General features: G+C 36.1%; 1 protein-coding gene across 1 annotated transcript in view; it reads right to left on the bottom strand.

The window, feature by feature from the left end:
- Positions 1–13158, bottom strand: part of LOC107722480 (transmembrane and TPR repeat-containing protein 2-like) — a 119895-nt gene that overhangs the window by 43289 nt on the left and 63448 nt on the right. The window contains 1 exon segment of the mRNA XM_016530837.1: positions 12197–12773. Within this exon segment, the coding sequence (XP_016386323.1) occupies positions 12197–12773 (577 nt within the window).

Genomic DNA, 13158 nt, shown 5'->3' with positions numbered 1-13158 from the left:
GAAGTGGATGGAGACCACTGACAACTGTGGTCACCATTTACATTCAATAATATGGGAAAAAAGCAGGTCATACAGGTTTGGAATAACATGCAAGTGATGAGAGAATATTAATTTTTGTGAACTATTCCTTTCACCAACTAGTGTTTTGTATAGAAGTTAAGGATTGAAAATCAAAATAAAACTCTGAAGATATGTAAAATGCACTTATTTATTTTCAATGGGTATTGAAACCCACTGAAATAATCAAGATTTCTGTGCGATGCTATTATAACATTACTGTATATAATTAAGGGAAGGGGTCACTTAATGTGAGCATCATTACCTCATCATTACCCAGAAAACTGGAAAAAGTTCAGAATCAATAATGAATCTGGAACAAGAAATTTCAGTATTTGACAAGGGATTCGTGCAGGATTAAAATCCGTAAGTAAAACTGTGCAACAGAAATGTACTCCTCAGAGACAACTAGTCCAAGTCTGTAATTAAAAAAACACTATATTTGGAAATTATAAGCAGCAAGAGAAAAGCAAAATAAAAGAGCAACTCCTGCTTCTGTGGGCAAATGTCTGCCAAAAAGATACGGAGAGAGAAAACAAAAATAAAAATATAAATGAGGCAGAGACTATTATTGGAAATGGAAAAGAGTGTGGGAATAATAAATCCTTTCACAGCTTTTTTTTTTTGTTGTTGTTTTTGGTGGTGTTTTCCTGCATTCTTGGCTTCCTCTCTGAGCATCTTAGCTTGTTACAGCCTCTGCAGATTTCATCTAAACTACTAACAAATAATACAAGAGAGCTTTACGCTGAGGTTTGGGCGAACTATTCTGTATGTGTTCAAGCATACTTCTAAGAAATGATATTCATCTCACATTGTTCTCATTTTGTCATGTGTGCTACATTGCTGCTGAATTACAGCTAAATCAGAAAGACAGCTCTACAGTACAAAAACATCACAGCGCTGAAATACAGCTAAAGTGGCAACCAACTCTGACATTACAGAAAAATGGAGTCGTTCCACTCTAAACAATATTAGCATTCATGTCATGAGTAGATGCTTCATGGTTCTGCTGCAGCACTTTAATAACTCCAGTGTGCTACAACAAAGACATGCGAAATGGACCAAGATTAGGCCTACTCACAACATACAGAATACTGCACAGTAAAAAAAGATCTACTGAGGAAAGTTGCAATGAAAATAGACATTTTGAGTGTTCTCAACAAATTTCTTAATTTTTTTGACTAAATGTTGTTTTCGGATTGGATCAAGTCAGAAGCGGATCTTCGTAACCAAATTTGTAAACAAAAATCAAGCTAAATGAAAGATTCTGCTTGGCAACTGCAGAAGCTTCCTCTTTATTACATATGGTTTTATGAAGTGGTACAGAAGCAAGCGATTGGGACACGTCCACAAAACTCAAAAGACTATAATAATGCTGTGAGAACTAGAGAAGGGCTGGAGAAAGATGAGAGAAAACAGCTGTAGAGAATACAACCTCTTCTTGTGCACATTAGCATAAACAACTAAATATACACATGTGAAATGAAAAAGAGTAGGTTTACCCCGCAGACGTCCCTGTGATCATTAATCACACTGTTTAAACTGCCTCTTTATGATAATGAACACAAATTCATATTTCTCCTCTCCCTCTTGGTTTTATAGAAATGAGTGCTTAGCGTAGCTAAGAGATCTGTGGAGCCCTTAGAAAAAAAGGCCTTAATCTGAACCTTTAGCAATCATTAAATGAAACCTTTTAGTTTACACACTCAAAGTTCACTTAGGTTAGATCATAGGTGGTTTCTTTAAATTACAGAGAGCTGATTGCTGCTGCAGTGATGAAGGTCTTTGTATTAAAGGGGACATCAAATTGAAAACCAGGATTCATTTTGCTCATTTGAAATGAAATAGTTCGCAATTACTATGTAGCAATACATAGACTTTTAGAACTCAAAACTTCCTCCCCATGCACCCCAGATGCTTTTATGGAAATTAAAAAGGTCATTTAGAATTCATTACAGTTGGAATCTATAATAACTCTAATAAACAATTTGTACAGTGCAGTATAAGCGCTAATTTTTAAGTGCAGTATAATCGCTAATTTTTAATTCCAGTGATATTTACAGTCATTCAATTGTATTATGTACACAACCAGTCAAAAGTTTGGAAAAATTAAGATTTTTAAAATCTCTAAAGCTCACCAATGCTGCATTTATTTAATCAAAAGTACAGTAAAAATGTTAATACCATGAAATATGATTATACACTTTAAAATAACATATTTCTATTTTAATATCTTTTAAAATGTCATTTATCCCTGTGATGCAAAGCTGAATTTTCAGCATCATTACTCCAGTCATCAGTGTCACGTGATCCTTCAGAAATCATTCTAATATGCCGATTTGTTGGTCAAATATTATATATATCAAGGTAAGGTGGGAAATGGTAATGTACAACAACATTGTTTTTGTTGTGCAAGAACCTTGACTAACATTATAAGTGGATTTTAGGGGGAAAAATAAAATGCTACAAAAGTGCAGCATGTGGCCCCTTTACGAGTAAACAAATTCCTAAAAGCAGTTTTAAGCCAGACAAAAAAAGCAAACTAAAGTGCAACCCCCGGACATGTTTCCCTTGAATGCAGCCAAATGGATGCATGGTTCAACGATCGTGCCATTTAGCTAAAGCAAGAAATGTAAAATGGCAGCACCGCCTCAGGAGGACTGTGCATCTTCAGGAAGATGCTGCGTGTGAGAAGTGCCCTTTAAAACGCCACCTCAAGGACCATCTGGATTTGCAGAGCAATGCAGCACACGATCAATAAAGATAGAAACATTTCACAGCAAACATCACATCAGCATGGCCTTGATTCTTCGCGCAGGTCTTTAGATGAAGGTCACAAATCTAATTTCGACCTCCAGATGCTCTGCTCGCTGAACGAGTAATTACATGAGTGGGCGAGACGGCTGAGCATAATGCTAATTGATAATTAGGGAGTGAGAAATTATGAGCAGAAACAATAAAATGAGCTAATCTGCAAGTAATTTATTTGCAGTCGCTAGTTTAATAAGATACTCCTCTGGTAGGAGATAAATAGCTTTTTGCTATAGTAGTTTATCATATTCTTTCAGAAATAAACACATTATAAATTCTGTGCATGCATTACAGAAAAAATTTGATTTGAAGTCACTGGATTTTCTGTGATTTTGTGTTTTAGAGTACAAAAACCTAAACAAATTTTTTCCCTCCGTCATAACAAAGCCAATGCTATATTATGTGTTTATTGCAACACTGAATAAGTTCATTCAAAGGTGAAGCAAGCGCGTCAGATATCCAGGTCAGCCAAAACCAATCACATGATCATATGTATCATACTAGATATCTCCAAATTATCAACGGATCATCTACACTGCTGTGTGTTTGTGTGGGAAGAGCGAGTCTCGTGCTTCCAGATGCATTAACTCGAGTCTGAGGGTAGACAGCAGAGGAGAGAGCCGCTCAGACACAGTAACCACAGAGCACTATATATAGAGGAGCTGTGACAGATCACTGGATCTGAGCGCTCTTACGCACAACTCTGGGAAAAACAAACAATGAAGCCTTGCAATGCTTTTCACGCATCTCTCTGCAAACTAAACAGCAGCTGAAAATACAAATTAAAACCGACAAGGAAAAGGCAGAGATACAGGACACATTTTCACATGTACAAAATAAATACTTGTAATATCTCAAACTCTCTGCTTTCACATCTCACATATAAAATAAAATAAAATACATTTTAAAATAAAATAAAATAATAAAATAAAATAAAAAATTAAATACATATGCAACATTATTATTAAATTGCTCCACTTCTGAAGATACTTTGGTTATTTTGGATGACATCCCTATAAGTTTACTGCAACCCCTGAAGCCTTAAAACATAAATATAATAATAATTATTATTATTACAAAAAAAAAAAATATATATATATTATTATTATTATCAGTAAAACAAATTTACAATATTATATTAAAATATTTATACAAATATTAACTGTATTATTATTGCTATTAAAAATATTTTTATAAAAATTTGAAACAAACAAACAAATAAATAAATCTCTCACTGGGGATTAACTAATGTTTGTTCAAATATAGATATTAAAACTAAACTGATGTTTCAACTCTTGTACAGATGAGTCCAAACAATGTGGCGATGGCACTGGAGAGTCCAGTACCCCCTCTAGTCTCAGACTCCACCCTTTTATGCTGATCTGATCTGTTTGCTGTGTGTTAGGGAAATTTAAATGCATTTGGATCTTTTCGCACATTGTCTTCATCTCTGCAATTCCTGTCTCTTAAATGTCACAGGTAGTGCTGGATAGTTCTCTCTTTTGAAAGAAGTGTGAAAGAGTGAGGGCAAAGGGTGATATGCCTATATGCACAGATATATGCATACAGAGAGCATATCATCTTATTTAATTCAAATTCCAATTTGATGTAAAAAGAGACCAGAAAACAAGACAAAAACAGACAAAAGAATTCAATACAATTGTGCTCCTGGTGGGCAGGTGCTCCTGTATGGGATGATGCCTACAGAGCATCACTTCATCATACACTGACAGAAGGCAATAGAGCATACGCATACCATCTGCGTGTGTGTATGTGCATACGTGTCCATGTGTACACACAAGGCCATGTCATGAATTCACACCTGTTCCCTTAAACACAGCCACACACACCCAGAGCTGAACTTAACGCATGCTTCATTGACATACCAGGGCTTCCTTCCAACTGAACCACCCACACGCTAAACCACTTGACTTATCGAATACCACAATGCTCTTACGGGAAAAAGATGGTAAAAACATGCCTAATTAAAGCATAATTCTCATTGCCTTTACTTGGTGATGGTGAAGTCAAAATGACTTTTCATTGATTTTCTTAGTGGTTTTAGAATAGTTTTTTAATAAAAATGTATTTTTTGATACATGTAATCAGACTTTTTTTTAACAATATTATGATATAACTGGTTTATGGAAGCCCATTTCTGCCACATATGGAAAAACATTATTTTTTTCATACATCATAACTATGAGATAAAAAAAAGTAAAAATTACTACATACCAAGTCATAATTATGAGATCCAAAGCCAAAATTCTGACATGTTGAAATTCTGAGATAAATCAAATTTTCATGTCATAATCAACTTAATGTAAAACTGACTTAGAATTTTTACATTTTAATCTCAGAATTATGACTTAGTATCTCATTTTCAAATGTAAATCTCATAATTATGACAATCATAATTAAGAGAATAAAACATCAAAATTATGACAAGTCAATTATCTCAATGTTGACGCTTTAATCTCATAATTGACTTGGTCATAATTATGAGATTAAAATTCAAAATTTAGATATTTAGCATCTCGAATTCACCTTTAAATCTCATAATTTTGACTTAGTCTCTCAATTTCAACTTTAAATCTCATAATTATGACTAAGTATCTACATTTCAATTTTAAATGTCAATTTTGATTTAGTATCTCAATTTCAACTTTAAATCTCATAATTATGACCATGCATCTAAAATTTGCGACTCATGCCATATTTGACTTTTTATCTCAGAATTTTGACTTTTTAATCACATAATGGCTTAGTGTCTCATATTTCATCTCTTTTTTTAAATATATAAATATTTTATCTCATAATTATAACCTTAATATCTCATAATTTTGACTTTGACTATCACCCACTATTTCACATGTTGCATATATTATTTACAGTATATACTAAACTGTATACTTGTCATTGATGTTTTACAACTGCACTATGAAATAGTTGTTTTTCATATTTCTCTATGACTGGATGATTTGACTCCTAACAAATTTTGCATACTAAATCAACAATGCACTGAATTATAACACAAATATAAAAAGATGAAGAACTGATAAACTCTTTTCTTTTGTATTGCACAAAGCCATGCAAATTATGTCACAATGCTCCTCACACGTTTACTTTATTAGCTTACCAACAATGCTGTTTGTACTGTGGAAAAACGGCAGAATTGCCAAGTCCTCAGGAAAGACATTTTACAGCTTAATGCTGATGAATAAACATTGTGATCTCATTCTGAAAGGTGCGTTTGCCAAACGTGGTGCGCTAATTGTATCTAACTTCAGTATCTGTTACTGAAAATGAGCCTATTAACTTGTTCCAGAAAATGAGCTAATAAAACGGCATTTTCCACATAAAGATAAACTGATTACACCATAAATGCAATTGCTGCCAGTGCCAACAATGCTATATGTGAGTGCTAAACGTTAAAAACCTACATTCATTGTAACACAGATTGGACCTGCTCTAAAAATTCATTTCATTTTAGACTAAAGGTTACAGATAAAGTTTGAAAATCCACGTCAATCTGCGAGTATTCAATGTAAAACATCTCAGCAAGCATACTTTGATTGGCCGTGAGCGTGGAGGCTTTTTTTAAAAGGGTGAGCAATGACCAAAAGCATCCTAGAGCTCTACCAGGACTCTCAATAAAAATCCCCCAAGAGCTTTGGAGGGAGATGCTGCCAAAGGCGCTTAGATCGCAGCTCCCTGAAAATGAGCCTATTAACTTGTTCCAGAAAATGAGCTAATAAAATGGCATTTTCCACAAAGATAAACTGATTACACCATAAATGCAATTGCTGCCGGTGCCAACAATGCTATATGTGAGTGCTAAACGTTAAAAACCTACATTCATTGTAACGCAGATTGGACCTGCTCTAAAAATTCATTTAATTTTAGACTAAAGGTTACAGATAAAGTTTGAAAATCCACGTCAATCTGCGAGTATTCAATGTAAAACATCTCAGCAAGCATACTTTGATTGGCCGTGAGCGTGGAGGCTTTTTTTAAAAGGGTGAGCAATGACCAAAAGCATCCTAGAGCTCTACCAGGACTCTCAATAAAAATCCCCCAAGAGCTTTGGAGGGAGATGCTGCCAAAGGCGCTTAGATCGCAGCTCCCTGTTAACTCAACATGTGCTTATGCACTTAACTCATTCTCTGTCTTTCTCATGTACTCCTTTCATTTATTTATTTTCTCCATTTGAAAACATTAGACCTTCTACATTTATTTTGCTTATTGTTAATATTAGTGTTGCTGCTGATGCTTTAAATAAAATGTTTTTTTTATTGTAATATGAAGATTAAATTTAACATGAAGGACTGGTAATTTTCAACACTTTTTTTTAAAGATTGCTGAAAGGAGGAAAAAACAAAGTGAAGTATGGACTTACTTCACTCAGTCATTTATTTACTTTATAACAGTAAATAAATATCGGTTCTGCATATCGGTTATCGGGCACATAAACACGCAAATAATTGGTATCGTATCGGTTATAAAATATCAATATCGGTCGATCACTATTCTAAAGCACCATAGCATATTTCCTATATTTACTTATCCTACTGTTGGCTTAGCAACATGATATTGTCAAACTCTATTGGAATCAAATGATTTGAGTCAAATATCCCACATGGAGCACTATTTGTGTGCCACACAGACATGCTGCCTATTCAAACAGTGTTTGAATTTTGTGTTTTTGTGAATTTTGTGTGAAACAGTGTTTCAAATTGGTCATTTAGGAGGCTCCATGATTATGATGCAAACAGTCAATCAGCTCATAAGGTTTTAAAACAGAGCTTTAAATTACTTCCAACATGCCAGAAGTACATAAGTAAAATGCTACCCAAAATTGCCTGTAAATGCAAGTGTGATTTTTCTCAACAATAATGCCTTAATAAAGCCTCAAAAACAGAGAAGAATACAACTGTTTGCAGTGGTAATGGAATCACGGTTCTAATGGAAAGAGAGGAAAGAACTCATTATGCATTCACAGCAGATCAGTCTGTCTGGCTATCATTACGACGGTGAGACAGCAGAGGTGTGAGGAATGTGTAGCCAGACCATTACACTCCGATCCAGGCAAAAGAGCGTTAGCATGTGAATGATTATAATGATATGGAAAAAGACTTTGTGACACTGGGTTACAATTTAAGAGAATAAAAAAATGCTCCTAGAAGTTAAGGTCGGATGACTATTTTTCTCACCATTTTTGAATTGGCTGAAGAAAAATAGCCATGCCGTTATAACCGAACCCAGCTTAGGTAATACAGCTATCAAACTTATTTCACAAGAGTCAGGTGAATTTTAAAGCTGGAAATGAGCATTATTGAGGGATGCATATGCATGATATATCAGCACCATATTGGATATTAAGATTTTCTCATTTATCTATATTTGTCGTTACTGGCTGATGTTGAATATTTAATTGTAAATGTTCATTTAAAGTATATTTTTACATACAGATTACCTTGTTGTTATCTAAAACACATGTACATTTTTCAATTATGCAATGTTGTGATGCCTAAATTCACAAACAATCAATTTTAGTTTTTCACCTTTAATTAGTTTAGACACCAAAGTACTATTATAGTACATTTTACTTAATATTATTTCAGTTTTTCTACCTCAAAATTTAATGTTTAATACACTGTTACATTATTTCTTTGTAATTCTAATAGTAAAAATTTGTTTGTACACCTTTTTTTCAGTGTATAAATGTTCAAATCATCCATTTATCTATCACACAAACCGTAAAAATAATTAACAGCTTATCGGTATTGTCCAGAACTTTAATATTGTGTGTCCTTAACATAATTGTCCACAACGTCATCATGTGGTTATGTTATGAAAACCACAATCTTTTTTGCCTTGAAGTGACATTTTCAGATGAAGAACCAACAAACAATATCGCATATTAAACAGACTGAACTTCCATTTCTTAAAGCCTCATTTTTAAACATCAAATTAAATGTGGCATCCAAGAGAAGACTGGAAATAAATTGAGTATTCTGAGCAGACCAGGGAGATTCTAAGAAACACTTTAATGCAGTTTAGAAGCCTCACAACGACCAGACCCTCTTAAACTTGAGATAATTGAATCGAATGCACCATCTATCTCCATAAGTGATCGTCCTGAATCCAGCTGCCCAGAGAGCATTTACTTATAGCAGACATTATGATTTAGCATTGATATAAAGCTATTGGATGATGTCATAAACTGCATACCACAATCAGATAAGCGGCCCAATTTACGATCACATCGCTATTCTCATACAAGCCTACACATTTAATATGGATGGACGAGGAGTGGCCATTAATATGTCTCTATGCCTCATACATTAAGCAAGTCCACAGACCAAATGTACAGCACCAGGCAAAGAGAATTATAGACGTGTTTATTATGCCACATTGACGAATGCGCTCTAACATCTAAACGCTGGTGCTTTTTAGTTTATTCCTCCACGTTTAGTTTATCGTCTCATTATAGCGAATGAGTCTTCAGGCCCTTGGATGTACGAAGCAGTTTGTCTCCTCGCTAAAACCCATCCAGCTTTCATCTCTGGAATTATCGCCGCCTGGCAGATGAGAGGTATTTGTCCTTGGGCTTGCGGATCGTAGACGTCTTGATGCTTATATGTTTACATAGTAATTCTGGCTTCCCCTTCGACTCTACTTTACGCTAAGCTGCCGTAAGTCAGAGTGACACAGTCTCTCCTCAAAGAGGAAAATCTGGAATTATTTGCCTCTGACAACGTGCTAATACTGTTGAACTGGATGACAGCAATGTGAAAACACAGCCGGGCCCTGATGCAGAAAGGATATGTGAAGCACATGGGCTCGCGGACAAACGAATGCTCTCTGACACTCTGTGGAGCAAAGCATTTCTACTCTACGGCTTAATATAGTTAAAATGACAGCTGGGGCTGATAGAAGAGCTGATGATTGATGAGGAGATGGTCAATCAGAGCACAGAGAGCTGTCAGATATGAGAGATCATGCTCTTTTGTCACCTACAGGCCAGACTTCCCAGGCTGAAGTGATGTGCCATCATAGGGCCTGTCTGCTGTAGTCTATGAAGAAGCCAGAGGCAGACAGCATCACAGACTGGCCTCCCTCTGACATGTCACAGGCCATTGTGATGAGAAGAGAAGCAGCACTGGTTCAAAATACACTTGTAGGCGCAAACCATACAAGAATGTACATTGTCAGAAAATTTAAGGGCCAAAATTGCCTTTTTTAAGGAGCATTTCTTTCATTATGAGCACGATTTTTTTCTCTAACACACATAAAATGCACATCATCCATTTATTTTAAATACATTTTGAAAAGAATAAATGATGTAATCTCAATCTAAACAGCTACCTATAGGTGCTGGAAGGTAGAAGATAATATTGAAATTGGCTTATACAAAAAGCAATAGGCCTAATTATTTTCATGTTATGGCCGATAACCAATATTATTTTGTATTGTAAAAAATATACTACTATTTTGTCTAAATGGATAAGAAAATAATTTATGCATCACACAATTTTCAGTTACAGATTGAAAAATGTATGATTGTTGTATATTTGTTTATGTAACAGTATTATTAAATTATTAAAGATTAACTTTAAAGGGATAGCTCACCCAAAAATGGAAATTCTGTCATCATATTCTCAACCTTCAGCTGTTTTTTTTTAATTAAGCAAACAAAGCAATACAGACAGATAAACAAGGAAAAAACAGGTAAATACCTAGAGAATGCAAACCTTGAGCTATTACAAACTTGTAGGAGTTTAATTTTTCTGCTAAACACAAAAGAAGACATTTTGAAGAATGTTGGTAGCCAAACAGTTGCAGGTAGCCATTGACTTCCATAGTAGGGAAGAAAATACTATGGAAATCAATGGCTACCAGCAACTGTATACTTACCAAAATTCTTCAAAATATCTTGTTTTTTACATTAAAAAAAAAAAAAATGAAAAAAAAAAAAATGAACTCATACAGGTTTGGAACAACACAAGGGTGAGTAAACATGACAAAATTTTAATTTTATCCTTTTAAATGAGCGTTACATGAAAGAAAATGAAACAAAATGAAATTTTCTTACAAAATGAAAGAAACAGGCATGGGCAATTAAATAATCAATAGCGACCAATATATTTTTAATATCAACAGTTACAATAAAAAAGTAGTTTTTTATTGTAGTTTATTATTTCTGATGAACATGAATGCAAACATTAATTAGATTCGATTTATTCGAGAGAGAGAAAAAAAAAAAAAACTTTACACTCCGGCATGTGAGTTCAATGGGTCTGTAATTCTCAGTCCCATTTGTGCACACGTCAATTTCGTGTGTGCTGACTGGCTGATGGTTATGAATGTCAGTGTGTTTTGACGGTCGATGGTAAATCCTCTTGACAAGCCAGGGTTGAGCAAAAGTCGACCTGATGGTCGGTTGCTTGAAGAGCAGAGATCTGCAAACTAAGGAGCAAGGCATCACTTCATGCAATCCTTCTAATATCATTGATTTCCCTGTCCTTACTTTCTCCACCATACCTCGTTTCACACACTCACTGACTGCTGCTATTTATGAGTGATCACCTCGCTAATTACTGTTCTCATGTAAACACAATACATCCACATCATTAGACGTCATTAAAGGAGCATTTGTTACGATTGCACTCTGGCTGTTAATAAAACAATTTCAGAACGTTAGCCAGGCCTTTTCTGGCCTCACTCAAAAATTTTCCAATTATAAAGGGTTCATTAAAAACAGGAGTTTACTGGGGACTGACTTCACCCATGACGGGTTCGGATGAACGGTAGTTTGAGAAAGCAGAACGGGTCATTTAAATTTAAAGAGCCGGCCTTCAGCAAACTCCAAATCAAGGAGGTGAACATAGTTGCAATAAGGTTGCCGAAATTTGATGTGGTGCAGAAACATTTTCTAGCAATTACAGGTCATTGTGTGCTGCCAAGCAAAAACACAAACATCTCTGGCCAGATGTATGTATGTAAATACACCAAATAAACACCAATTTTCATTTGATTGCTCTCCGCTCTTGCATTTTTCTAGTGTTACGAAGAAGAAAAAAAACGTTACGGTTTGTTATGGTTCACTGAGTTGAACATACATGCCAAAATGTTTTCCAAATTTCATCCCGATGGAAAGCAAACACCACATATGTACTTTTAAACAAATTATCCACCAGCACACACATGCACTATCCATCCACACATCGCTGGGCTCCTCCAAACACAGCAAGAGTTTAGGAAATCAGATACACGCATATAAAAACACAGCTGGTTTTCCAAATGGTGGATAAAGGCTGTTTACCTTCTGGAAGAGCGCGGGAACCTGCTGCAGCTTCAACCTGTTGAAGACAAACACGTCGTACATGCCAGCCACGGCCAGCACCGTCACGCCTTGTTCCTTCCACAGCATGCTACAGGAAGCACACGCCAAGGTGCCCAAGACCCACGTCCAACTCCATCCATGGGCACCGCTCGTCCTCAGGGAGCAGTGGCGTATGTAGCAGCGCATTGCCAGGAGGAAGAAGAGGGCGGCTCCCACGTCGGCCCGGCCCACGATGCCCGCCACAGCCTCGGTGTGGATGGGGTGAGCGGCAAAGAGAAGCCCGGCCAGCAGGCTCCAGCAACCCGACCCCAGCAGCAGGCTTGAGAGGCTAGAGAACAGGGCGGTCGTGGTGCAGTGTAGAACCACATTGACCAGGTGGTAACCCCAGGGATCTATGCCACCCAGGGCGTAGTTGAGTCGAAAAGAGAGCGTGCAGAGCGGGCGGTAGGACTTGTGGCTACCACTGTGGGTGAGAAGTGTCCCCCAGAAGTCATCGTAGAAGATGTTGATCCAAGGCGTTTCAGGGAGAAGGTCCTGGTTGGTCTTGATAGCACGGCTGTGTGGAGAAAAAGAAAGAAATTAAGATTCAAATTTATAAAAGTCAATTAATTTACTATAGTGTGCACAAGGATATTGTAGGGCTCTACAATTTCCGCGATGAGGAAAACACAAACGGAATCGTGGAATCCAGTCATAAAAATGGAATTTACTGTATAATGTGGAATGTCACGGAATTTGCTACATTTTGGATGAATAAATCAAAAGTAGGTCAGTACACTTAAATCAAAGCACAATATGGACTAGTGTCTGTGAATATTAAGCAACAAAAATACTCTTTTAATATGTGAATATCGTGAATGTTCTGCGTAGGGCTGGGTATCGTTCAAAAAATTTCGATACCGATACCGATACCGATACCTTGACTTCGATACCGGTTCCTG

The sequence above is a fragment of the Sinocyclocheilus rhinocerous genome, unplaced genomic scaffold, assembly GCF_001515625.1.
Source record: "Sinocyclocheilus rhinocerous isolate Xijiao unplaced genomic scaffold, SAMN03320098_v1.1 scaffold604, whole genome shotgun sequence".
Classification (NCBI taxonomy): domain Eukaryota; kingdom Metazoa; phylum Chordata; class Actinopteri; order Cypriniformes; family Cyprinidae; genus Sinocyclocheilus; species Sinocyclocheilus rhinocerous.
The sequence above is the reverse complement of the archived record's forward strand: the minus strand, read 5'-3'. Positions and strand labels throughout refer to the sequence as shown.